Raw genomic sequence first — 22,887 nt, 5'->3', positions numbered from 1 at the left:
TAACACTTCATTTATACTTTAAATAAAATCATTTTCACCCATTTACTACAAATAAAAAGTTGAGGTGACATAAATGACTTAAACACATGACTTCAACGTCGCGGTTTCGTCACGAGCATGTCAACGACGACGCACATCGATGACGTAGGCGGAATCGCCACCTCGCTCGCGTCCAAAACAACACCAGCTCGACGCCAACAAACGCCACAGAATTTGGTCCAACCGGTGAGTTCACGCGATTCGTTGACTTTTGACGCTTCGTCGTTTTTGCGTCCGAGTTTCATGTCACCCTTAACGCATTTCGTGTTGGCTGCGACCAGCGTCTTGTTTTGCTAGCGAACTAGCAAGTCAAGACCACTGGAAGGATGCGAGGCGTGTGTACACGTCTGTCTCCTTTATAGATATATATATATATACAAGTGTCGATATTTCCCGCGCCTTTTTTTGGGAGTTTTGTATATTTACCACGTAATCCGCTAACCCAGTCCAAATTAGACGTCTTGCACTGTCAATGGCGCTGAAAGTTAAGCATTCACTGCCAATCCTCCCAGTTTAAATGAATTGCATTGCAAGTCTGAGTTCAACTGAGCTTTCGTGACCCCTACAAAGATGGCCTCAGGGCGGTCATGTTGGTGGGGGCGACTTTCCTGCTAAAGCCAAAGCGTTGTCATTCAAATCAAGTCCTAACCGCTTTATTTTTTCATCGCGGACGCTTGGTATCATATAAGAAATGAAATGGTTCCAAGCGTCCGCGATGAGAAAAAACAAGTGAAATTTCTGACCTCCTCCACGTCCAATATCCACCGAAGTTCACGGGGCCGTTGCTTTTTGTGCGTTGCCCCTAGCGGTGGTCCCCGCCCGCCATGGGACCCGAGCGAGTTTTCCCGCCTTGCGAGGACGACGAAAAGAGCCCCCGCGACGGAGGGACGGCGTGGAGCGGCGGCGAGGACGAGCAAGAGGACGAGGGGGCGGGCTACTCGTACCAGCCTCTGAGTCAGGACGCGGACGACGGGGCGCACGGCGGTCTCCAGCACAGGATGGAGGTGGGCGGCACCGCGCCGTCGCCGAAAGCGCCGCCTTCCCGCGTCAACCCCGTGTTTTGCCGGCGCAGGTGATGGGTCTGCACCTCCCCGAGGCCCCGCCCCAAGACAGCGACGAGGAAGAGGGCGATGAGGCGGAGGCCGAGAGGAGCCGCGCCTCCATCCCCATGGATGCCGGTCAGTGCTTAGCCAGCGCCGGCGATGGCGGCCCGTGAATTGGTCAGGGAGACACGGATTGGGATGACTGGCCTCTTTTTTTCTTTCTATCTCCTCCCCATCCCCTGGCTTCAGCCCACGTGGAGCTGGTGAAGGAGACCATGGCGGCGGTGGCGCTGCCCACGCCGGGCGTGCCGGCGTGGGCCCGAGAGATCTCCGACGAGCAGTGGCGCGAGCTGGTCCGGCGCACCTTGCGGGCCCGCGGCCACGCCGACTGAAGCGTCCTCCCCGTTAAACGTGGCTGCCTTTCTTTTCTTCCCCTTTAATACATTCTTTTATATTCGGACCCTATTTGCACACTGAGTTTAAATAACCAAACACGGTCAGGTGATTTTTTTCTCTCTCTCTCGTAATAGATTATGTATACCAATTGCCTTGTTTTTTTTCTTTTTTGCTCCAAAATGTTGGTTTTACAAAGAAAAAATTTTTCCTGCAAAAACGTCCATGTATGGTAAGTCTTTTTCACAAAAAGAACAACTGTGTCTAATAAAGCTTTTCCCCCCCCCTTTAAGACGACCACCTAGATTGAGATGGTTTCGGTGAATATAACGAGGCATAAAAGAGTCCCTTGATGGTCATGTACCATATAGTGACTTTATTGTTTACATTCCATCCATTGGCTTTTCTGGTCTTTTGACACAGATGACGACTTTTCACAACGAGAATAAAGTCGCCCGTAGTCATATTTTGAGAAAAAAAAGTCATGACATTGAGATTTTTTTTCTCCACTTCAAATTTGTAATGAAGGAAAACGTAGCATCCCATAAGACTAGGCATTTATTTAACCGGGCTGGGCAAACTAAAAAAGGCCCAAAGTGAGTGCTTTGGTTTCAACTTCTAAAGAGGAAACTTTCCACAATACTATATGTCCTGCAAGTGCAATCAGTGGATTGGGGTCAGGTGCTTCTCTTGCCCAACCCCCGTCGCTTCAAGTTTGTCAGTTCAGTCGGTTGTTGCTGAACGGATTGAACGAAAAGCTGCCCCCACCGACACCGACCCAACCCCCGTTGATTCAACTTTTTCAGCTATGTCTTTGCTGAATGACTCGGAGAACACAAAGCAGCCAGTTCAACACTTTTTTTTGGACCTATTTCAAACGTTTGACCATTGAAGAGCGAGCGAGCGCCTCGAAGAAATTGAAGCGTTGGACATGTGAAGGATGACAAAGCATCCCATAAGACTAGGCATTTATTTAACAGGGCTGGGCAAAATGTAAAAAAAAAAGGGCAAAAGTGAGTGCTTTGGTTTCAACCTGGACAGAGCAAAGCTTTCCACAATACTAGTGTCCTGCGAGTGCAATCAGTCAATTGGCGTCAGGTGCTTCTCTTGCCCAACCCCCGCTCCTTCAACTTTGTCAGCTCAGTCGGTCGCTGCTGGATGACTTGAGCAAAAGCAAAAGCTGCTCGAGCACCTCCCCTCCCACAGCGGCCCAACCAACCCCCGTACGGCCATTCAACTTTTCCACCTATGTATGTGCCTTTGTCACCTTTGCAAAGCCACCCCTGCCTGCCTGCCTGGTGTAAAGTGTCAAGAGCCAGTCCAAGACTTTTTCTGGACCTATTGAAAATGTTGGCCATCAAAGTGCAGACTTTGGACCATTTGGACTCATTTAAGAGCACCTTTGTTGAATGATATTTCACCCATTTCATTCTACGCAGCTGTGTATGATGATAATAAAGGCTTTTGATTTGATATAAAGGCGTCGCATCCCATAAGACTAGGCTTTCCTTTCAAACGATTCCACAAAATGTAGGTTTTCATGAAGAGCAAGCTTTCCACAATACTAGTGTCCTGCGAGTGCAATCAGTGGATTGGCGTCAGGTGCTTCTCTTGCCCAACCCCCACTGGTTCAAAGTTTGTCAGCTCAGTCGCTGCTGGATGACTTGAGCAAAAGCAAAAGCTGCTCGAGCACCTCCCCTCCCACAGCGGCCCAACCCCCGTACGGCCATTCAACTTTTTCACCTATGTATGTGCCTTTGTCACCTTTGCAAAGCCACCGCTGCCTGGAATCAACTGTCAAGAGCCAATTCAAGACTTTTTTTGACCTATTTCAAACGTGGGCCTTCAAAGTGCAAACTTTTGACCATTTTCACCCATTTAAGAGCACCCTGATGAATATTTCACCTATTTCGTTATATACACAGCGGTGTATGATGACAATAAAGGCTTTTGATTTGATATAAAGGCCTAGCATCCCATAAGACTAGGCTTTCATTTCAAATGATTCCACAAAATGTAGGCTTTCATAAAGAGCAAACTTTCCACAATACTAGTGTCCTGCGAGTGCAATCAGTGGATTGGCATCAGCTGCTTGTCTTGCCCAACCCCCGTCGCTTCAAGTTTGTCAGTCAGCTCAGCTCGGTGGCTGCTGGATGACTTGAACGGAAAGCTGCTCTCTCCCCTCCCTCCCTCCCACAGCGGCCCAACCAACCCCCGTACGGCCATTCAACTTTTTCACCTATGTATGTGCCTTTGTCACCTTTGCAAAGCCACCCCTGTCTGGTATCAACTGTCAAGAGCCAATTTAAGACTTTTTCTGGACCTATTGAAAATGTTGGCCATCAAAGCGCAGACTTTGGACCATTTGGACTCATTTAAGAGCACCTTTGTTGAATGATATTTCACCCATTTCGTTATATACACAGCTGTATATGATGACAATAAAGGCTTTTGATTTGATATAAAGGCGTCGCATCCCATAAGACTAGGCTTTCATTTCAAACGATTCCACAAAATGTAGGCTTTCATAAAGAGCAAGCCTTTCCACAATACTAGTGTCCTGCGAGTGCAATCAGTGGATTGGCGTCAGGTGCTTCTTGCAGCCCAACCCCCGTCGCTTCAAGTTTGTCAGTCAGCTCAGTCGGTGGCTGCTGGATGACTTGAACGGAAAGCTGCTCCCTCCCCACCGACACCGACCCAACCCCCGTTGATTCAACTTTTTCAGCTATGTCTTTGCTGAATGGGTTGGAAAACACAAAGCAACCAGTTCAACACTTTTTTTGGACCTATTTCAAACGTTTGACCATTGAAGAGCGAGCGAGCGCCTCGAAGAAATTGAAGCGTTGGACATATGAAGGATGACAAAGCATTCCATAAGACTAGGCATTTATTTAACAGGGCTGGGCAAAATTTAAAAAAGGGCAAATGTGAGTGCTTTGGTTTCAACCTGGACAGAGCAAAGCTTTCCGCAATACTAGTGTCCTGCGAGTGCAATCAGTGGATTGGCGTCAGGTGCTTGTCTTGCAGGCCAACCCCCGCTGGTTCAAGTTTGTTAGTCAGCTGGATCGGTGGTGGATGCTTGGAAGGAAAGCTACTCTCTCCCCTCCCTCCCACAGCGGCCCAACCCCCGTCCGTTCAACTTTGCCAGCTATGTCGGTGAAACTTTCTCTGCTTGGAACAAAAATGGGCGCTCCCAGTGGCCCGCGAGGACCGCTTTGGAGACAGACCTTTGATATACGTACATGGAAATGTGGAAGATTGTAACTTGAAGGCTTTAGTTAGTCCCTTGTGCAGGTTGATGTTAAAAACGCAAGATCAAATCAATAAGGAAAGTTGTAGGATAATACTTTGAGTGTCTTCTGCAAATACCCCTCATGCAGCAATCAATGAAGAAGGATCGAATCCCAGGTGCCCATTCTGTGGGCAGGTAGCTTGAGCCCCTAAACAGAAAACAGTGCACTGTTGCCACTTTTTGTGTTCCAGGAAGTGTGTCAAAACAGTGTCCTTGCATTCCTAAAGAGGCCGCCCATACAGACAGACGTGATCAAGGCCAGCACAAAAACACCCGGGCTCTTTTTCTTTTTGCTTCCAGTGCACCCTTGAATATAAGTAGGCAAACTTGTGTGGACTTGTATCCTGTGTGTTCTGTGTTGTTGTCTGTAGTAATGCTAAAACAAGTACTTGTAGTCCAAGTACGTGTTCTGGTGCTACAAGTATGTGTTCTTGCATGTGTGTACTCGTTTTGTATTAGTGTGCGCTTCTGTCAATGGTAGCAAAAACACATTTAAACGAATGCGATTTCCAGCATGATATTACCGTAGACTTGAACAGACGGACATTTGGAGTCGAGCCGAGACATTTTATGTTTTTTTAATTTATTTTTTCTTTTTTTATAGAGCTGTCAGAATGATTTCGTGGAGCTCATCCCGGTACATTCAAAGCCTGAGACGTAACAGTAATAGGTCAAAGAATGGGCCTCTTTGAGGAAAGCCTCCTCTGGGTCCCAACCAGGACGGCGGCTACGTGAAGATGAGTCCGGCCTCGGCGTACACTCGGAACACTTTCTCGATGGCGTTGACGTAGGCGGCGGTGCGCAGGTCCAATCCCAGCTGGAACGTGCTGGCCGTGCGCATGATTTGCTGGCGGAGAGCGCGACACGGGTCGGTGGCAAAGGTCAAACGCCGGCATAGGTCAGAGGTCAAAAGTCAAACGCCGGCCGGCAAAGACTCACCTTGGCCGAGCGCTCCATGGTGAAGGCCAAGCCCGAGTGGACGATGTCCTTCTCCGACGCCCCCTGCGGCCAGGCGCGGGTGCGCAGGTGTTCAAATTGGTGAGAAAAAGGGGAAGTGCTGTCGGTTCATTTGGTCTAGGTTGGCTCACTTCCTATTCATTCTGGGGCCTTTTGGGTGACCTCCCCCCCGTTACTACTTACGGCAATGCGGGCCTGGAACTCTGAGGTGGGAACGACGGGGATGGCGCCGCCGTGCTTGCCGAACTTCCTCTCCAAACTTTCCTGGACTGACACTGAGGAGGTTGATAAAAGAAATCCATTTCAAAAAAGAAAAACCCAAAAACTTTGCTCCAGGGTGGGTATGGCTAACAAAGGGTTCCCTTGAATTCACTCCAAGACGCGGAAGCACGGCCCCTTTCCCCCTCGAGCTCAGCCCACAAGTAGTCTCACTTGTCATTCTGTCAACTCGCAAACTAGTCCCGCAAAGTAAATGGGCGTTGCCTTGATTTGACTGAAATAACTATAGGACACAAACGCCCAAATTCCTTTTTGGCGTGCCAAGGGTGCTCCCTTGAGTCGTGAATGATCTCCAGAGAGCTTTTCTAAATCAACACACACAAAGTGGCTACCGTAGACGCGGCTGAAAAGAGCGCAATAGCCTTCCTGCCTTCAAAGCGAAATTCCACCGGCCCACCCTCCCTTCCGCGGCCCCGCCCACTTACTCAGCAGGTGGTAGTTGGAATCGCGGTCGTACTTGAAGGTCAGGCGGCCGTAGCTGACGTGGTTGAGGTTCTTCAGCCACTCAAAGTAGGAGACGGTCACGCCGCCGGCGTTCAGGTACATGTCCTGCGCGGGGAGGGTTAGCTTAGCGCCGCCGAACGCCCACCCGCCCGCCCGGGGCGCCGCTCGAGGCCTCACCGGGATGACCAGGATGTTCCTCTCCATGAAGATGCGGTCGGCCTCGGGCGTGGTGGGACCGTTGGCGCCCTCGGCGATGATCTGCGCCGAGCGGAGTGGTCGGGAAAGTCGGCCCGGACGGCCAAAGTGAGACGGCGTGAAAGTGAAGCGCCGACCTTGGCTTTGACGTTGTGCGCGTTTCTTTTGGTGAGCTGCTTCTCGCCGGCGGCGGGTATGAGGATGTCGCAGTCGGCCTCCAGGATGCTCCCTTCGTACGGCCGGGACTTGGGGAAGCCCACGATGGTCCCGTTGGCCTGGAGAAGCCCAGGCGGCCTTTTTTTTTTAAAGGGGACGCGCCAAGGAAGGAAGCGACCGCACCAGTTTGTAGTCCTCCAGTTCTTTGGGGTCGATGCCCTCCGAGTTCCAGATGCATCCGTCGATCTCGCCCACGCCCACGCATTTGGCTCCGAAGCGGTGAAGGTACCTCATGGAGTGGAGACCCACGTTGCCGAAACCCTGAGAGCCGCAACGGCCGAGATGGGACCGAATGGGACGGGGCATTTTGGGGAAAACATTTGACGGACCAAAAGGGCCCCGGAGACGGAGGGGAAACATTTGTCCAAAGTCGCCGGAGGCGGCGGTGGCCCGCCGGCGACCTTACCTGAATGACAAAAGTCTTATCTCCAAATCCGGGACACATTCCCAGCTTGCTCATGTAGGCGGCCTCGTTGACAAAGTTCTCCACGCCGTGGAAGACGCCTCTGCCGGTGGCCGAGATGCGCCCGTGGATGCCCCCCTGGCTGATGGGCTTGCCCGTCACGCAGGCGTGAGCGTTGATGTCCTGCGGAGGACAGGAGGGGCGGAGCTCGGGACCGTGACCCCACGCGCCCGCCGTAACTCACGTTGTAGCCCATGGTGGTGGCAAAAGTGTCTGCGATCCACGCCATCTCGCGCTCGCCCGTGCTCATGTCGGGGGCGGGAACGTCGATTCCGGGTCCTGCCGGAGCGGTCCCGTTATTGCCTCGAACGACATTAGGGTTAGGCCGGAGGGAGAATTGGCTCCTCACCAATGAAACCCTTCTTGGCCAGCTCCACCGTGAACCTCCTGGTGATCTTCTCCAGCTCGATGTCCTGGGAAGACACGAGTCCATGCGGCGGGAGAAGTGGACATTTGGCTGTTTTATTATTTGTGTAAAAAGAAGAAGAAGAAGAGGAGGAGGAAGGAAGGTCCAGAAAAGAAGAGAAGGAAGGAAGGTCCACTTACAGAATACTTCTTGGGGTCGATCTTGAGGCCGGCTTTTGCGCCTCCGAACGGGACGTCTGCAAGCGGCGGTGCAATGAGTAGAGCGAGGTCCGGCGATACGGGAAGGCGGCGGCCTTACTGACCGACCACGGCGCATTTGTAGGTCATCAGCGACGCCAGCGCCTTGATCTCGTCCAAAGACACGTCCAAGCTGTAGCGGATCCCTAAGAACGCAAACGACAACGGTCGGTCGTCGTGAGAGAAGATTCAAATTTGATTGAGTCAACTTTTGTTCTGCTGCATTGATGACATTAGTTTGAAAATCACTTGACGCCGGCCGTGTTGGGGCTCCCTGCGTGCCTCCCTCCCTCCCTCCCACCGCAAAGCAAAGCTCCTTAACCTGGCAAGCCTTCCCGCTTTCCTCCGTTGCTCCCTACCTCCCTCCCCTGCTCCCCCTCCCTCTCCTGCTCCCTCTCTCCCACGCCCACGCACCACCAACTCCGCCTGGTCTCACCTCCTTTGCAGGGCATCCTGTGCTGGCTGTGCTGAGCCCGGTAGCCCTCGATGACTTCCCACTCCCCGTTATCCCTTTTGATGGGAAAGTTGAGACTGAGGACGTGATTGCAGGGCTTGATGATCCGAAGTATCCCGCGGACGAGTTTCCTTTTGTTCTCGGCGCTGTCTCGCGACTTGAGCTCGTCCACCAGCTTGTTCTCCACGATGGCGGCGCCGCGGTCGAAGAAGCCCTCCACCATGGCGAAGAAGTCGGGGTCGCCGTCGACCTGCGAAGAGTAGGCGCGGCTCCGCGGCCGAAACGACGACGACGACGACGACGACCACCACGCCGGTCGGAGGAGCGAATCGCCGGTGACGGAGGCTAGCCGCCGCTCGAAGCCCGTCGTGCGCCGGCTCAGCATCCCGGCCAACCTGGAGTACATGTTGACTTGAGATGTTCTCGGTCGGAGGGGTGAGAAGAAGAAGAAGAAAGTGGGCGAAAAAGTTGAGGAAGTGGGAGCGGAACCGCCACAACTCCTCCTCTTTCTTCACTCGCTTTTCCTGTTCGACAACTTTACCTGGGCTATAACATCTGGCGCTAATCGCTAGCTAGCCTAGCGCCTAGCCTCGTCTAGCATTAGCATCCCACAACTACCAACGACAACATCTGTCGCTAGTCGCTAGCCTAGCCTAGCGCCTAGCCTCGTCAAGCATTAGCATGCCACAACTATCAACGACCGACAACTAGCCTAGCCTGGCTGACGCTAGCCCAGCATAAACGTCACGCAACGTCTCCCGTAAGTAAACAAATGGTGCTCATTGAACATGGCGAAGCCGCTCCTTTCTTTCTTGTAACAACTTGCTCATTCAAGCGCCATTGTCACTTCTAGACATCTAATCCATCCCAACTGGGAAGCAGAATCAAGGGACCTAGTTGCGGACCCAGTAGTGCTGATGCAAAGCCAATTTTTAGGTAGGTTTACTAGGTTAAGCAGGTAAAGTGCCTCAATGTGCAATGAGTGTGTGTGTGTGTGTGTGTGTGTGTGTGTGTGTGTGTGTGTGTGTGTGTGTGTGTGTGTGTGTGTGTGTGTGTGTGTGTGTGTGTGTGTGTGTGTGCGCGCGCGCGCGTGCGTGCGCGCGCGCGTGTCGCGTGTGCGTGCGCGCATTTATTTTAAATCCTTCTGTGCTGTTTTTTCATCTTGGATGCATTTTCTAATGGATTATTATTGAATACATTGAAGAAAGTAGTTTTGTCATGCAAACATGTACAACAACAGTGTGATGAGGTCAAATAATCCTCAATCTGCCTTTTCCCGCCGGACCGCCGTTCACGCTCTCTGGTCTCCGCAATATGACCCGAGTCATTTCTTCCTCCGTCGTCAGAATGTGCTCGAGGCCCGAGGTCCGGGCCTTCCTGGGGGCCCCGCGCCCCGCCGACGTCGGCGCGTGGAAGCGACCTTCGCGGCCCGCCGACGTCGGCGCCGAGGAGGCGCGGCCCCCGCGCTGGAAACGACTGGAGCTCACCTGGCGGGAAGGCCGCCTGCTCCCCGTAGCCGCCTTTGGAACGCAAGCGCCGTTGGGCTTTTCCACGCCCGAACGCAGAGGTAAGGAGGGAGTGGCGCTGGCGTGATTTGCCACTCTTCCCAAACAAAGCGCCCCAATACAAATGAAAAAAGGATTGGGTGAAAGCAATACTGAGTAACTACTATTGGCGTTTATTTCTTTCCGACCTCGTACCTACAACGCCACGTGCTCTTTTTTGTCCTGGAGGATTTATTTGATAAAGACACAAATAGGATCCCAGGTCAGCTCTCAGTACATCGTTTATTTACAAGAGAGAAAAGATTAAGACTTTCGTGTTCTGACTTCATTTAAAGTCCAAAGTGGGCGTTAGTTTTGAATATAAGTGAGTGTGTTTCGTTGACCTATCTGGACCACCAGAGTGTAGTAGTGAGTAGACTTTGTTTCAAGATAAGCGTGGGGTGTGTAACAAAATTCATACTTGGATGATAAAGGAAAAGAACATGATTAGTACTGTGAATAATGTCAATAGGATTCAAGTCTGCTGAGAATATACTTTGAATATATTACACTACTTACTCCAAATATAATTCAAGCCATCGTTTTTAAGGCTGATTCGTATGAAAAAGTATTTTGGAGAAAAAAAACCGCCCATCATCCTCATGCTAACTTTGACTTTTTACCGTGTGCAGGTTCCGAGGAGCTTCCCGCTCTGCCGGGCCGCCGTCCCGAGCCTCCCGCCGAGCCGGAGGCCGCCTCTCGGGAGGCGGGCGAGCGCCCGGACGCTCGCCCCACGCTTCTGGCCCAGTGTACACAAGGGGCTCGGTCCTACGGCGTTTTGGTCGCCGTGGTTCATCCCTGCCAAGTGAAGGAAATCCAGGTGATTGGCTGCTGAGCAAGGCGCTCCGTTTGGACGGGCCCGCGAAGCCTCGACGGACCAACTGTAACCATTGGCGTCCTGGCAGGTGAGACGTGGACCTTGGGCGGGTTCCCGGGTACCCCTAGCCACCCTGGTGGTGACGGACCAGTCGGGAGTGGACGCTACGGTGCTGCTGTGGCGACGCTCCGCCTACCGGGCGCTGAGTGTCGGCGCCGGCGACGTGCTCTTCCTCACGGGTACGCCGCCGCCGCCGCCGCCCCCCGCTTTTTACGGAATCCCCCCTCGACCGTGAGCTCTGGGCCCCAAGGCTTGCGGCCGAGCGAGGACGCCTGGACGGGGGAGAAGGTTCTGCAGACCACCTTCGCCAGCAAACTGCTCCACCTGGGCCACGTCAGCGCGCCCGCCTGCCCCCCAGGTGCGCCCGCCGCTGGGAAAAAAATCAGGACCGACGTGGTCCCAGAGCGGGCGGGCGGGCCATTCTCACCAGCCCCTCTTGGTCTTCCAGGCACCGGTCGGGTGGACGCGACTTCCGTGGCCGCTCTCTGCCGGTTCCTGGGAGAGCGGCGGCCCTCGCTGCTGGCCGCGCCGCCCCGCCCTCCCCAGGATCCCACGGGCCCGGCTTACGCCCCCCGCTGGGCGCGTGCCGTCAATTCGCTGGTCCACGCCTTGCTGCGCGTCAAAGACGCCTACGTCAGCACGGGTGGGTGAGGGGGGGTGTCGTCCGACGCGGCCTTCGGTCCCGGCGCCGCCGCCTCCGTCGGCGGCTTCGGTTGGTCGCCGGTCTCGTCGACGCGCCCGATCCTCATTCTAAAAATGCCGGCGTTTCCATTTGGCAGAGTGGCGAGCGGAGGCGGAGTCCGGGCATCGCTCCGCTCTGGAGCGCCACGCGGTGGCGAGCGCCGAGGGCGCCGGCGGCCAGCGGGGGGCGCTGGTTTTGCGGGGCTCGGCGCTGGACTGGCTCCCCCGCTTCCGGCGCCACCCGGACGCCGTCTGGGACGTCCGCTTCCTCCTGGTCCGCGACGGCCGGGATTGGCGGGTCCCCGAACTTCACGCCACCTACTGGAGCGCCGCCCGCCCGCTGGACCCGGCCGACCCCCGGCTGGGGCCCTTCCTGCGCGACGCCGGCGGCGCCGGCGCCGTGGAGATGGACGTGGACACGCTGCTCTCGCAGAAATACTCGGGTGAGCCGGCCGGCGTCGGATGCGTTTGATCGCCGACGACGGTCATTTTGAACGGAATGCCCTTTTGGTCCCTCAGGAGAGGTCGCGCTGAAGGTACGCGTGCTGACCTTTGGCTTCCGCTCGTCCCGGCGGACGGCGCGGCCCAGCCTGGACGTCCGCACGTCGCTCACGGCGGCGGCGGCGGCCCTGAGCGACGACACCACCTACTCGGGCTGCGGCCGCTGCGCCGCCGAACTGGAGTCGGACGCTAACGGGATCTACCGGCCCTGCTACCCGTGCCTGCCCGCGAGCCTGGTGCGCCGTTACTACAGGTGGGCCCTGGGAACGCTTGATTTTTGGAGTGGGGGGGGGGCATCTGGCGAGTAGAGAGCGAGGGGCCTAGAAATCGGGCTCAAGTCAGAGGGATAAGGTTAACCGGAGAGTAACGAGGGCTTCCGCAGGCCGGCGGCGCTGACGGTTCGCCGACGGGACGGCGAGCGCGTCCGCGTGGAGGTTCCCGCCGTGGGCGTGGAGAAGATCCTGGACGTGGCGCCGGAGCAGCTGCTGAAAGACTCGGGTGAGCCACAAGTCTCCGGCTCGCCGGTTCCCGCCGACGGGCTTCTCAACACGTGCGCCGGATCTCCAGGCGCGGGCGTCCGAGCGGCGACGGAGAGGCTCCGCCTCGTGCTGAGCGGGGAAAGCACCGTCAGCGTGCGCAGCCACTTTGTCTGCGACGAGAACGGCGCCCCCGTCAGTCAGGAGTTGACGCTGCTGGATCTGCAACTTGCCGCCCACGCGTGAAAGGCTCGGCTCAGGTCACGGCACGGAACGGCGCGTCACGACACGTCGCGGACTCGTCGCGGACTCTTGGGGCACGTGGATGAATGAGGACAGTTGAAACTTTTTCCACCAGACCCACTTTACCCAACAAGAAATATATCCAAGGATATAAGTTGAAAAGTTGGATTTATTAATGAAGACAATGATTCTCTTGTTTCTTCACAAGTGCTCTTTATTTACACGTATTGATGGATTTGAAGAAGGAAGGAAGGAGACGCTCGGGTGGCGGCGGTGGCTTAGCCGACCGACCGACCGACCGAGTGTAAATAAACGGGCCAAAGGCAACCGCTCTAGTTTCCTCCGGATGATTCTTCCGCCACCTTCATCAGGTCGCCCAGCAAATCTGAAGCCACACACACACACACACACACACAAAGAGCGTGTATTGTGAGAGGGCCCACTTGACGCAGCCACGTGCTAATACGTGTGTTATTAGCCACATGTACACGTGAGCGCCGGTACGAGTACACAACAGCGCGCACACGGGGGCAACGGAGCGCTCACCTCCGTCGCTGAGAGCGCTTCCTCCTCCTCCTCCTCCTCCTCCTCCTCCTCCTCGGCCGCCACCGGCTCCCGCGCCGTCGTCTCCGGCGTCCCCCTCGCTCGCGCCGCCTCCCGGCAGGTCGCCCTGACTAAAGAGGCCGTTGAAGCCGGAACGTTTGGGCTTGTCGTCGTCATCGTCGTCGCCGCCTCTGTCGAAGATTTTGGAGAAGATGCTTTCCTTCTCCTTTTCTTTCTTCTCATCTTTGCGGTCGTCCCCTCCTGAAAAAAAGGAGCTGATGCCCCCTTTTTCCTCTTCCTCTTTCTCTTTGTCCTTGACGCCGAAAGCCGACTTCAAGCCGTCCTCCACGATGTCCCCTGCACGCAAACGGCCGGCAACGTGGTGTCGTCACGCTCTTTGTCTTTTGCTTCACCCCTCTGACCGTGGTGGCCAAGTCCGGTCCTGTCATCATTTCCATATCTCATTTCCTTCCTCCCTCCTCTAGCACACCTGAATCAAATGAGCCACTCATCAGCAAGCTGTCCACAAGCTTGCTAACGATCCCCATGATTTGAGTCAGGTGTGTTGGTGGAGGGAGACATGGAAAAGAGAGTGGATGACGGACGGGGGCCCTCCAGGACCGTCCTTGGAGTTGGCCACCCGTGCCTGCCTGGCTTAGGGCCAAAGAAAGGGAGCGCAAAAGTTGCAAGACGGCCGGATCAAAGTCCGTTCATTACCGACGCTAATGACGGCAGGGAAAAAAACGTTGCGATTGGACCATGACCCCTACCTAAAACGTCATCCCAAACAGAAACACCAGTCACGGACAGTATTTTTTACTTTTCACATTCCCTTCTGAGGTCATATGAAAAGATGTTTGGGTGGTGATCTGCCTCCTACTAGCTGACTGAAGGTAAGGTAAGTGAAAGACAGTGAGAGGTAAGTGCATACCTGTATCCATAACAGCAGAATGCCAAATGACAAGTCCGTCCGTAACTATCACTTATTTAGGTCTTTGCCGAGTAAACGCAGCTTATGGAGAAGCACCACCAATTTCGTCATACGCAGTTTCTGGGTGTGATGACAAGTAGGCTTTTTTGTTGTTGATAATGACGACAGGGCCTATGTCCGATTATTATTATTATGGGACCGACGCTGTCGCCTATTTGTAATTTCTTTGGCCCTAAAGCGCTGGCGCTCGTCGACGACCGAGAATCGGTGGACGGACTCACCCGCGTGGCTGGCGATCACCCCGAATAGTTTGTCCATGGCTGTGCTGCGTGTCGGCGTGCGTCAGGTCAGGTCGGGTCCGTCCGTCTCTCTCTTCTCTTGCTCAGTAATGGCGGAAGGGAGGCGAGGCGGGCGTGGTTTTGCGCAAGCGGATAGGCGGACGGACCCGTTCCGCCCGTTTTTTCACCCAGGCGCACGGAATCTTGTTTTGATGCGAACGGCGGGACCGCCCTAAACATAAGCTTATTTGTTTGGATTGGCGCGGCTCGCCGCCTTTCCCTCTTTTGTTAGCCTCGGCTCACGCCACGTCCCGTCGACCCCGTTCGGCGGACCGAATACCAGACGCTGGGATATGAATCTCGCGAGCGTTGGACTCTGGGGACGAGACGGCCGTCCCCCGAAAGGAATCCGCCCGGGTCGGAGCCTTTCCTTTCCCAGCGGGCCAACGGACGACGTCCGTTCTTCATTTGGAGAAAGCGCGACCACGGAGCCTCTTTTCACACTGATTTGATTTATTTCATAAATGGAGGCGTGAGGACAACGCGTCGTCTTTGGCGGTGGCGTCTATTCAGAACAGGTCACTCAGGACGGAGGCGGCTTTATCTGCAACTGAAAAAAACGGACAAAGTTGGATGGCCGGACTAAGCGGTGGCGGCGGTAGAGGACTGACTTCCTCCCTTGTCTTGGTCCTCGCCGCCGGCGCCGCCCGTGACGGCCGACAGCATGTCGCCGACGCCCATGCCTCCGTCGCCCTTGCCCATGATGGAGCCAAAGTCGATGCCGCCCTTCTCCTCTCGGTCGCCTTTGCCGCCGAGGAAGGAGCCCAAGTTGAAGCCCCCTTTGTCCCCCTCCTCAGACTTGGCCCCGCCTCCTTTGAGCATGTCGATCCCTTCCTCTGCCAAACGAGACGAGACGGAGATGGTGGCGCCTCGCGTGAGTGAGTATGCCTCAAGTCAAAGTGCCAATGATTTAAAAAAAAAAAAAGAAGCAGGGCCAAAGGTCCCTAGCCAAAGCGCGACAAAGCGTTGGCCTATTCAATCGGTGGATTTGGGTTGATCCCAATAAATGCAACCCAAAATCACGTCCATTTTGAAGATATACTATAGTATTTGTAAGTGAGATCTTCAGCCAAAGTTTTCACACGCAACTGAACCTATTGTAGCAGCAAATGGCCATCTATGGATTGAGCTTTAGAAGAAAAAAAGGCTAGTTAGCGCAGGCCAGATGACATTTCTTCTTCACCCGCCCCGTTCCCGGGTCACCCTCGGGCGTTAGGCCCCCAGACGCTTTCTGGGGAAAAGGCGGACTCACCTAATTTATCTTTGCAGACTTCCACCAAGACCTTCTGGCCAATTTCGCTTTGCAGCATTTTGTCCACGTTGAGTCCCTGAAGCAGCTTGTCTGCCATGTTGTCGCCGGGTGGCGGGCGCCGGGCGGAGCCTCCGTTTTATAACCGCCGAGGAATCGGGAGCGGCGGGCCACGCCGGCCGAGGAATGGGGCGGGTGGGAGTCGCTGGCCTAACCGGAGCCGTGACTTCGCCGCCTTCTCCGCCTTCTCCCGACGCGCGTACTTCCCCGAGCTCACGTGTCCCAATGGCATCCGCTGAGAAGCGACGCCCCGAAGAAAAATGCGCCAGCCGCCAGGCTAAACGCCCAAATGCTTTGACGGCGCTTTCGGTAGAGACCAAGGTTGATTTGGGCAAACACAAATGGGCTCAAACGGACTGGTTTTGGGTGGGGCTTTTAATCATAACAAGATAGAAGCACGCCTCTCATGTCGTGACATGAGCCACCTCCGCCTAGTGGCGAGCTTGAGATCTTCAGCCGTGTTTACACCGGCGGCGAGCTTGGCCACGGGGGGCCCGGCCCGGCCTCGGCCCCCCGGGGACGCGGAGCCGGCGTCGTAGCCACGCTCGTCGTGGCGTCGGCGCCCCGGGAGGGGATGCAGAAAGCCTTGCGTGCGGCCGAGAAGAAGAGCGCGCTCTTGGACGATGGCGGCTCTTCCAACGCCCGCAGGCCGCGGAGCAGCTCCCTCAGGAGGGCGTCGTCGAATGCGGCGGCGTCGGACAGCGAGGCCTCGGCCAGCCGGCGGTCGAAGAGCCGCAGGAGCTCCCCCGCCGCCGCCTCGGTGACGCGCTGGGCGCTGTAGACGTCCACCTCGGCGATGACGCGCAGGCGCGGGTCCCGCAGGACCTTCTTGGACACGCGGCGGATGACGGGCAGCGTGTCGCGCGACAGCACCGCCCGCTTGTGCGCCTTCTGGAAGCGCGTCAGCAGGCGCGCCACCAGCACCGCCACCAGCGACGTCACCATCTCCTCCAGGACGGAGGGGGAGCGGTACGTGGTCACGTCCACCTCCGCTTCGCGCCGACCCTTCTTCTTGGACGCCGCCCTCCGAAAAGAAAACGGTCGGAATTGAAAGGCGTGCCGTCGGGACGGAAGCCATGGAGAAGAGACGCGGAAAAACACGTCAAACCGCGGGCGGCGCTTACTTGGAAGACGAGCGGAGCGGCGAAGGCCAGGCCTCGCGGACGGGGCCGGAAGGCGGCGGCGTGTCCGAGCGCTCGCCGTCGTCCGTCTCCGGAGCGCCCCGCGATTGGGCGACGGTCCCCGCTCCCGGAGCGCTCTCCGAGTCCGGGGAGCTCTCGGATCCCGCGCTGGTTTCCCGTCTGGGCCTGGGTGTGGGCGGCAGAGCGAAAGGGTCAGGTCGGGTCACACCCGACGCCGTTACGTCGACGTCAGCTTTGGCGCCCCGCCGGACCGAGCCCTGGGCAACGACGGCGCCCACCTCCGGCAGCACCCGGCCGTTTCTCGCCCCACCGAGGCGGGGCTCCCGTCGTCCGAACCCGGGGAGCCGCCCGAGTCCCGGGAGGCGTTGCGGGGCTCTCTGGCGCCCCCGGCGACCAGCGCGTCGATGTCGCTCAGGCAGCCGTAGACTCGGTCGGCGCGGCTGGACCTGGTGACGGGCTCCATCTTCAACCAGAGGAGCAGCTGCTGGACAAACTTGGTGGAGGTGTCCTCCACGATCCTGTGCAGGACGTGGAGGTTCTCGGGCTTCTCCCGGTCCACCTCCAGGATGAGCGGCTCCGAGTATCTCCTCCAGACGGCGTCCGAGCGCACGGCGGTGCGATTGGCCGTCATGAAGCGGTAGATCTTGTCGGCCAGTTCTCGCGAGAACTCGTCGGCCTCCAGCTGGAGCTCGTCGGCGCCCGGCGGCGAGGACTTGCGGAAAACGTCCTCCAGGCCCGAGCGGATTCCCTGGAAGTCCAGGAGGCCATCGTCGTCGTCGTCGTCGTCGCCGTCGGACGCGGGCGGCTCCGCCGCCTCGGCCCCAGGAGCCCTCGCTCCCGGCGCCGCCGCCGCCACCGCCTTCTTCTTTCCTCTTTGCGTGCGCATGCACCGGCAGCGCACTTTCTGGAGGTCGCGGGTGAGCTCGTCAAACTTCTTCTGGCAGAAGCTGAGGAAGTGGCGCCGGCGGGACGACTCGTCGCCGTCGGAAGGAGAGACGCAGGTTTGGAAGAAGTCGCACAGTTGGTCCTTGATCAGGGCCAGGTTGAAATGCGGGGCGGGGGAGCGAGCGGCCCCCTCGTCGGGCGACTCGGGGTAGTGCAGGTCGTTGATGATGGTCTCCACGATTTCCGCCGCTTTTTTCTGGAGGTCGCAATGGGCCCTGAGACAAGAAGGGAAGGGGAAGGGGGGGCAGAGACAGAGACAGAGTTCAAGAGGCGCTCGCTATCACGAGGCAAACAAATCGAATCGATCCCAAGTATCGTATGGGGGGGACTCACACCAGCGAGGTGGACTCGTCCTCGCCGTCGGTCCACTTGCGCAGAATCTCCACCACGGCCTGGGTGGCCTCCTGGAGGTCGAAGACGCACTGGCCCGACTCGGACGCTTTGGCCCTCTTCCAGCAGGCGCCCAGGCACTTGGTGTAGAAGGCCATCTTGCCCAGGTAGACCTTGAGCGAGCCGCAGGCCAGCAGGACCATCTTGGCCAGCACCTCGATCTTGGTGAAGGTGCCCGGCACATAGATGAGCGGCGCCAGGCGGCCGGCGGCGGCGCTCAGCGTGCGGCTGACCCTCTGGGTGATCTCCCTCTTGAAGAGCGAGTCCAGCTTCTGCGAGCTCTCGCTGCGCTGCTCGGGGACGCTGAGGGCCGAGGCGAAGGCGCCGTTCAGGCCGCCGCCTTCCACGCTCAGCTTCATCTTGGGGCCGGCCGAGTCGTAGGCCGAAGCCGATGCCGAACCCGAGGCGGAACCCGAGGCCGAAGCCGAGGCCGAGGCGCTCTGGATGTGCTCCTTGAACTCGGGGATGATGACCCGGATGGTGTCGGCGCACAGCTTCTGGGTGATGTCGGTGCACATGTCGGCCAGGATCACCTGCGTCTCCGAGTCGATGCTCCCGGCCGCCAGGAGGCTCCACTGCGCCGGGAGGATGCGCTCAAAGTACTTGAGGACGATGGGGCGGATCGCCTCCGCCTTGATCGAGAACTTTTCCGTGTTGGTCGGAGCTAAGGAGGTGCGCCATCGCCCCCACTTGGTCCTGCGCCCGCCCATCTGGCGTCCACCTTCGTCTACCCGCCTTGCCCTGGCTGGCTGACTGGCTGGCCGGCCTAACTAACCCTTATTGTCCGAGGGGCCGTCCAAAAAGACGTGCGCCTCGCGAGGCTCCAGCCTCCCAAAGTAAAGAAGACAACGTGCGTTTGGCCGGTGGCACTTTGTGACGACCGTGCGTGCGTGCGTGCGTGCGTGCATGAGTGAGTGAGTGAGTGAGTGCGTGCGTGACGTCGTTACGGCAGCAACACTGCAAGCGTACGTGAAAAGTGTTGCCTTTACCGCCGCTCTTCTCGGCCAATCGGCCAAGTCGTGGGTCCGACCCGATCATTTCTACGCAAGTAGAACGTCCGGAAGTCGCTTCCGGTTTGACGAACGAAAGAAACATGACGACTGGCTAGCGAATGGTAAGCAACTCTATTTTCTAATGGACATGTTCGCGTATGTGAACGTTTACAAAAGGAGACATCGAGGAAAATAGAGCGAGCGCGTCGTCCCCGTCCCACGTGAACATTCGCCGGAAGGCATCATGGGACGCCTTTCTCATTGGCACTTGTGGAATTGCGCAGGCAACGGCAAGGGCAACGCCGACGGCAATCTCACGCCGTCGACGTCGAATGAAAACAATGGATGGGCTTAGCCACGTGATCATTTACTACTTACTCATCCACTGCATTGACAAAAGACAAAGTCACTCCCCCTACTCATCTATTGCTTTAGTCATCATTCCATGAAGCCCACGTGGACCTTGACTCTTTTGTTCTCAGGTCAATAAATGGATGGAAAATCTGGATGGGGAAATGCCTTATTTACAAAAAGAAAACAAACCAAAAAAAAAAGCCTTCCGTAAAAGTATCCCGCCGCGCTGCTGGCTTATTTTCTATTTCCGAGCGCAAAGTCCTCGAGTCGAGCCGGGCTAGGAGACCAGGCCCAGGTCCAGTTTGGCCAGGTACGGCGAGCGGAAGGATCCCAGGTAGAGGGCGCCGTCGTGCTCGTGCGCCTCGCTGACGAAGGCCGCCGCCAGGCCGCCGGGGTCGTGGAAGCTCCTCCGGCAGACGCCGCCGTCGCCCAGCTCGGCCACCAGGCTGTAGCGCGGCACCAGCTTGGTCACGGCGTCCTGGCTCAGCAGCTGGCCATAGAGAAAGCAAGCGGTTGCCAAAAGCCACCCGACAAAAGAACATTTGTTTTTTGGGGGGTTTTTCATTTCCACTGCCAAACGCTCACCAACCTTGAAGATGAGCTTCTTGATCCAGGGCCTTTGCGACAAAAAGTCCAAGACGGAGAAGCCCGGGTTGGGGCGCACGGCCGACATGGCCACCCAGTAGCCGCCGCCCGAGCTGGGACGGACGTTGTCGGGGAAGCCGGGCAGGTTGTCCACAAAGGTGTCCATGCCGCCCTTGTTGAGCCCCGCCACGTGGACCCTGCGGCGGAGCGGAGGCGCCCACATTGACCATGCAAAAGCGCCAGTCTTAATATCGCCAGAATTACATTGGCCACGTCGCCGACGCTACGACGGTATGGCCGGGCGGCGCCCTCGACCCGAGCCGTTTGTCTGCTCACCTTCGGATTCGCGCCATGGCGGTCTCCACCACCAGGACCGATTCCTCGTCGGGGAGCAACTGGATGCCGTTGGGGAATCGCAGGTTGTCCATGACCACGCTGACCTCTCCGCTCTCCGCGTCGTACTCCATCACCCTGACGGGAGAGCCGAGAGGGCAACTCAGCTTTCGGGCATCGTGCGTGCCGGCGGGCCAGCGGGCGTGACTTTGCCTACCGTCCGTCGGGCGTGGCCTCCATGATGAGGTGCAGGTAATCTCGGCGATGCCACCTGCTGCTGGACGAGGTGAAGTACACCTTCTTGCCGTCCCGCGTCACCGTCAGGTCGTTGATGAAGAGCAGCTTCCTGCCGCCCACCGTCTCACCCCCCGACACCAGCCGCGTGGATTCGCCTGGAAACCCACAAAGCGCGAGGAAGGAGCGAGCCGGCGAAATGCCAGCGAGAGCCAGCTCGGCTAACGTAGCTTCTCGTGGCGTTCCCGTGGCTTCGAATCGCGCGCGAGCGAACCTCACCCGTGTCGGGGTGCACTTCAAAGATGCCCAGGTATGCGTCGGCCACAAATAAAGTCCCGTTGGGCCCCACCCGGATCCCCAGGGGTCTCCCGCAGGTGGTCTCGTCCGCCGGCGAACCTGCGCCCGCGTAAAAGCCCCGCCGCGGCTTTTAGGCAAGCCCGCTTGACCCGCATCGAACAATCGCGCAAATTCAAACATTTTTTTAAATCTGGAATCGAGGCAATACGAGGAGGAGGAAGGCAGCCACGAGGGATTGGGCCATTTCTACTTGTAGACAACATTGATCGCTTATCTTATTCAAAGACGAGTAGCCGGGAGGCGACTGACCGCACGGCGTTTTTCCCAGTCTGGCCAGCGTGAAAACCCTGCGCCCGATCAGCTTGACGATGCGCCCGTCCGCCGTGCCGCTGTAAAACACATCTGCCGGCGGCGGCGTCAGCCGTCGGCCCGCCGGGTTGGCAGCGGCGGTCTGCTCGAACCTCCCACGTTGGCCGTCGATTCGGGACCGGCGAGGGCGTCCTCGTAGAGTCTGGTGGCCAGGCGTAGCTTGGAGTTGGCTTCCCAGCAGCCCGTCATGGGGGGCGGTTCCTTCAGGCTGCGGGGGAGAGAGGGAGGGGGGGGGGGGGGACCAGAGCACAAGATGGCCGCAGCTCTGGAGAACGCCGACAAACCTTGCCCGCTCGCCTCGGCCCTCTCCGCTAAAGGTCCTCCACTAAAGGTTCCCGCTGGAACTTAAACTAGCCGTCGTCCGACGGCCCCGTTTGATCGGCCCCCCGTGGCCGGCATCGGCGGACTCACACCAGGACCTCGGGCCGGATGGGCGACTCCAGAACCAGCAGGACCACCAGCAGCGGCAAAAGCAGGAAGCCGCCCAGCGACAGCAAGGTCACCCGAAAGACGCGGCCGCTGTAGGTCCTGGGAAAGGGGGCGAGAAGTGGGTGGCGTTATTTGCCGCAAATGTTCAAATCCTTGGACGTCTGCCGCCGTCAATCGAAAACGCTTGGCCAGGGGCAGACGAGAATTAGAGCGGTTGACTTTGATGTGAACGGAGGTGAACGGTCGCTTCCTTCCTTCCTCCCTCCCTCCCGCTTTCAAAACGGACGTCCAATCCGTGGAACGTGGGAGGGACGAATGCTCGCTCGCTCGCACTTCAGACAGACTGGACGTGTGTCCGTGAGAAATGGAAAGCCGGAGACAGCCCGTTTATTTGGCTGAAAAACGGACCGGGAGCTCACGAGCGCCCCCTCCTGATTGGCAAAGAAGCGACGCGGTTTTGGTGCCTTTGACGGCGATAGACGTCCGCCCGCGGGACCCTTCCTTCTCACCCCTTGCCTCTGTGCACGAGCTCGGCGCGCGTGTCCGTGACGACGTTGTTCCTGTTTTGCTTCCGGAAGCGCAAACCCGCCGTCTCGTTCATGCTGCTTGGATGGATGGATGGATGGATGGATGGATGGATGGGATGTTCTTGGGCGGTTCGCTTGGGTTCGACTCGGTTCGGCTCGGCTCAATTCAGGTCGACGCTCGCTTTGGCTCGACTCGGCTCGTCCCCCCGCCCCCCTTGTCCTGCCCCGTCCTCCTCTTCCGGAAACGCCGCCGTGACGCCCACATGTACCACATCCGCTCGACTCGACGGCGTCTGCTAAGACTTCAAAATAAAGCTCTAAGCGTCGCTCGACTCGACGGCGTCTGCTAAGACTTCAAAATAAAGCTCTAAGCGTCGCTCGACTCGACGGCGTCTGCTTAGACTTCAAAATAAAGCTCTAAGCGTCGACTCTTGGCAAAGAAAGCAATGGCGACGGTCTCTTGAAAGGG

General features: G+C 57.3%; 6 protein-coding genes across 8 annotated transcripts; 2 read left to right on the top strand and 4 right to left on the bottom strand.

The window, feature by feature from the left end:
- Positions 1–64: 64 nt before the first annotated feature.
- On the top strand, positions 65–1,767 carry mea1 (male-enhanced antigen 1). The gene is made up of 4 exons (XM_077613860.1): positions 65–225; positions 846–1,043; positions 1,112–1,217; positions 1,332–1,767. The coding sequence occupies exons 1-4, from the start codon at positions 118–120 to the stop codon at positions 1,472–1,474; spliced, it is 555 nt and encodes a 184-aa protein (XP_077469986.1). The 5' UTR covers positions 65–117; the 3' UTR covers positions 1,475–1,767.
- A 3,562-nt stretch (positions 1,768–5,329) lies between these two features.
- On the bottom strand, positions 5,330–9,324 carry glud1a (glutamate dehydrogenase 1a). 2 transcript variants are annotated; one of them, XM_077613813.1, is made up of 13 exons: positions 8,361–9,314; positions 7,990–8,070; positions 7,868–7,923; positions 7,671–7,734; positions 7,506–7,600; positions 7,265–7,444; positions 6,982–7,119; positions 6,780–6,917; positions 6,625–6,705; positions 6,429–6,552; positions 5,908–5,999; positions 5,707–5,769; positions 5,330–5,614 (listed from the first exon to the last, which is right to left on the bottom strand). In XM_077613813.1, exons 1-13 carry the CDS (start codon positions 8,782–8,784, stop codon positions 5,495–5,497), a joined length of 1,656 nt encoding a protein of 551 aa, XP_077469939.1. In that variant the 5' UTR covers positions 8,785–9,314; the 3' UTR covers positions 5,330–5,494. The 2 variants fall into 2 exon arrangements, with proteins under 2 accessions (XP_077469939.1, XP_077469938.1); XM_077613812.1 differs by having other exon boundaries at positions 6,625–6,917; positions 6,982–7,444; positions 8,361–9,324.
- On the top strand, positions 8,326–13,031 carry shld2 (shieldin complex subunit 2). 2 transcript variants are annotated; one of them, XM_077613816.1, is made up of 11 exons: positions 8,326–9,138; positions 9,232–9,314; positions 9,725–9,945; positions 10,555–10,742; positions 10,828–10,978; positions 11,050–11,157; positions 11,248–11,442; positions 11,579–11,923; positions 12,000–12,234; positions 12,364–12,479; positions 12,549–13,031. In XM_077613816.1, exons 3-11 carry the CDS (start codon positions 9,726–9,728, stop codon positions 12,701–12,703), a joined length of 1,713 nt encoding a protein of 570 aa, XP_077469942.1. In that variant the 5' UTR covers positions 8,326–9,138; positions 9,232–9,314; position 9,725; the 3' UTR covers positions 12,704–13,031. The 2 variants fall into 2 exon arrangements, with proteins under 2 accessions (XP_077469942.1, XP_077469940.1); XM_077613814.1 differs by having other exon boundaries at positions 12,364–13,031.
- Positions 13,032–14,947: 1,916 nt separating this feature from the next.
- Positions 14,948–16,050, bottom strand: LOC144084971 (uncharacterized). The gene is made up of 3 exons (XM_077613866.1): positions 15,765–16,050; positions 15,124–15,348; positions 14,948–15,062 (listed from the first exon to the last, which is right to left on the bottom strand). Exons 1-3 carry the CDS (start codon positions 15,859–15,861, stop codon positions 15,022–15,024), a joined length of 363 nt encoding a protein of 120 aa, XP_077469992.1. The 5' UTR covers positions 15,862–16,050; the 3' UTR covers positions 14,948–15,021.
- A 128-nt stretch (positions 16,051–16,178) lies between these two features.
- On the bottom strand, positions 16,179–19,479 carry LOC144084938 (uncharacterized). Its single transcript, XM_077613803.1, has 4 exons — positions 18,242–19,479; positions 17,242–18,123; positions 16,946–17,128; positions 16,179–16,845 (listed from the first exon to the last, which is right to left on the bottom strand). Exons 1-4 carry the CDS (start codon positions 19,006–19,008, stop codon positions 16,284–16,286), a joined length of 2,394 nt encoding a protein of 797 aa, XP_077469929.1. The 5' UTR covers positions 19,009–19,479; the 3' UTR covers positions 16,179–16,283.
- A 157-nt stretch (positions 19,480–19,636) lies between these two features.
- apmap (adipocyte plasma membrane associated protein) lies at positions 19,637–22,639 on the bottom strand. The gene is made up of 9 exons (XM_077613832.1): positions 22,401–22,639; positions 21,874–21,990; positions 21,555–21,670; positions 21,403–21,495; positions 21,076–21,192; positions 20,780–20,954; positions 20,566–20,700; positions 20,234–20,426; positions 19,637–20,134 (listed from the first exon to the last, which is right to left on the bottom strand). The coding sequence occupies exons 1-9, from the start codon at positions 22,490–22,492 to the stop codon at positions 19,922–19,924; spliced, it is 1,251 nt and encodes a 416-aa protein (XP_077469958.1). The 5' UTR covers positions 22,493–22,639; the 3' UTR covers positions 19,637–19,921.
- Between the last annotated feature and the right edge of the window lie 248 nt (positions 22,640–22,887).

This window comes from Stigmatopora argus, chromosome 11 (genome assembly GCF_051989625.1).
Source record: "Stigmatopora argus isolate UIUO_Sarg chromosome 11, RoL_Sarg_1.0, whole genome shotgun sequence".
NCBI classification, from domain to species: domain Eukaryota; kingdom Metazoa; phylum Chordata; class Actinopteri; order Syngnathiformes; family Syngnathidae; genus Stigmatopora; species Stigmatopora argus.
Note: the sequence above shows the minus strand (reverse complement) of the source record. Positions and strands in the feature narration are given on the sequence as shown.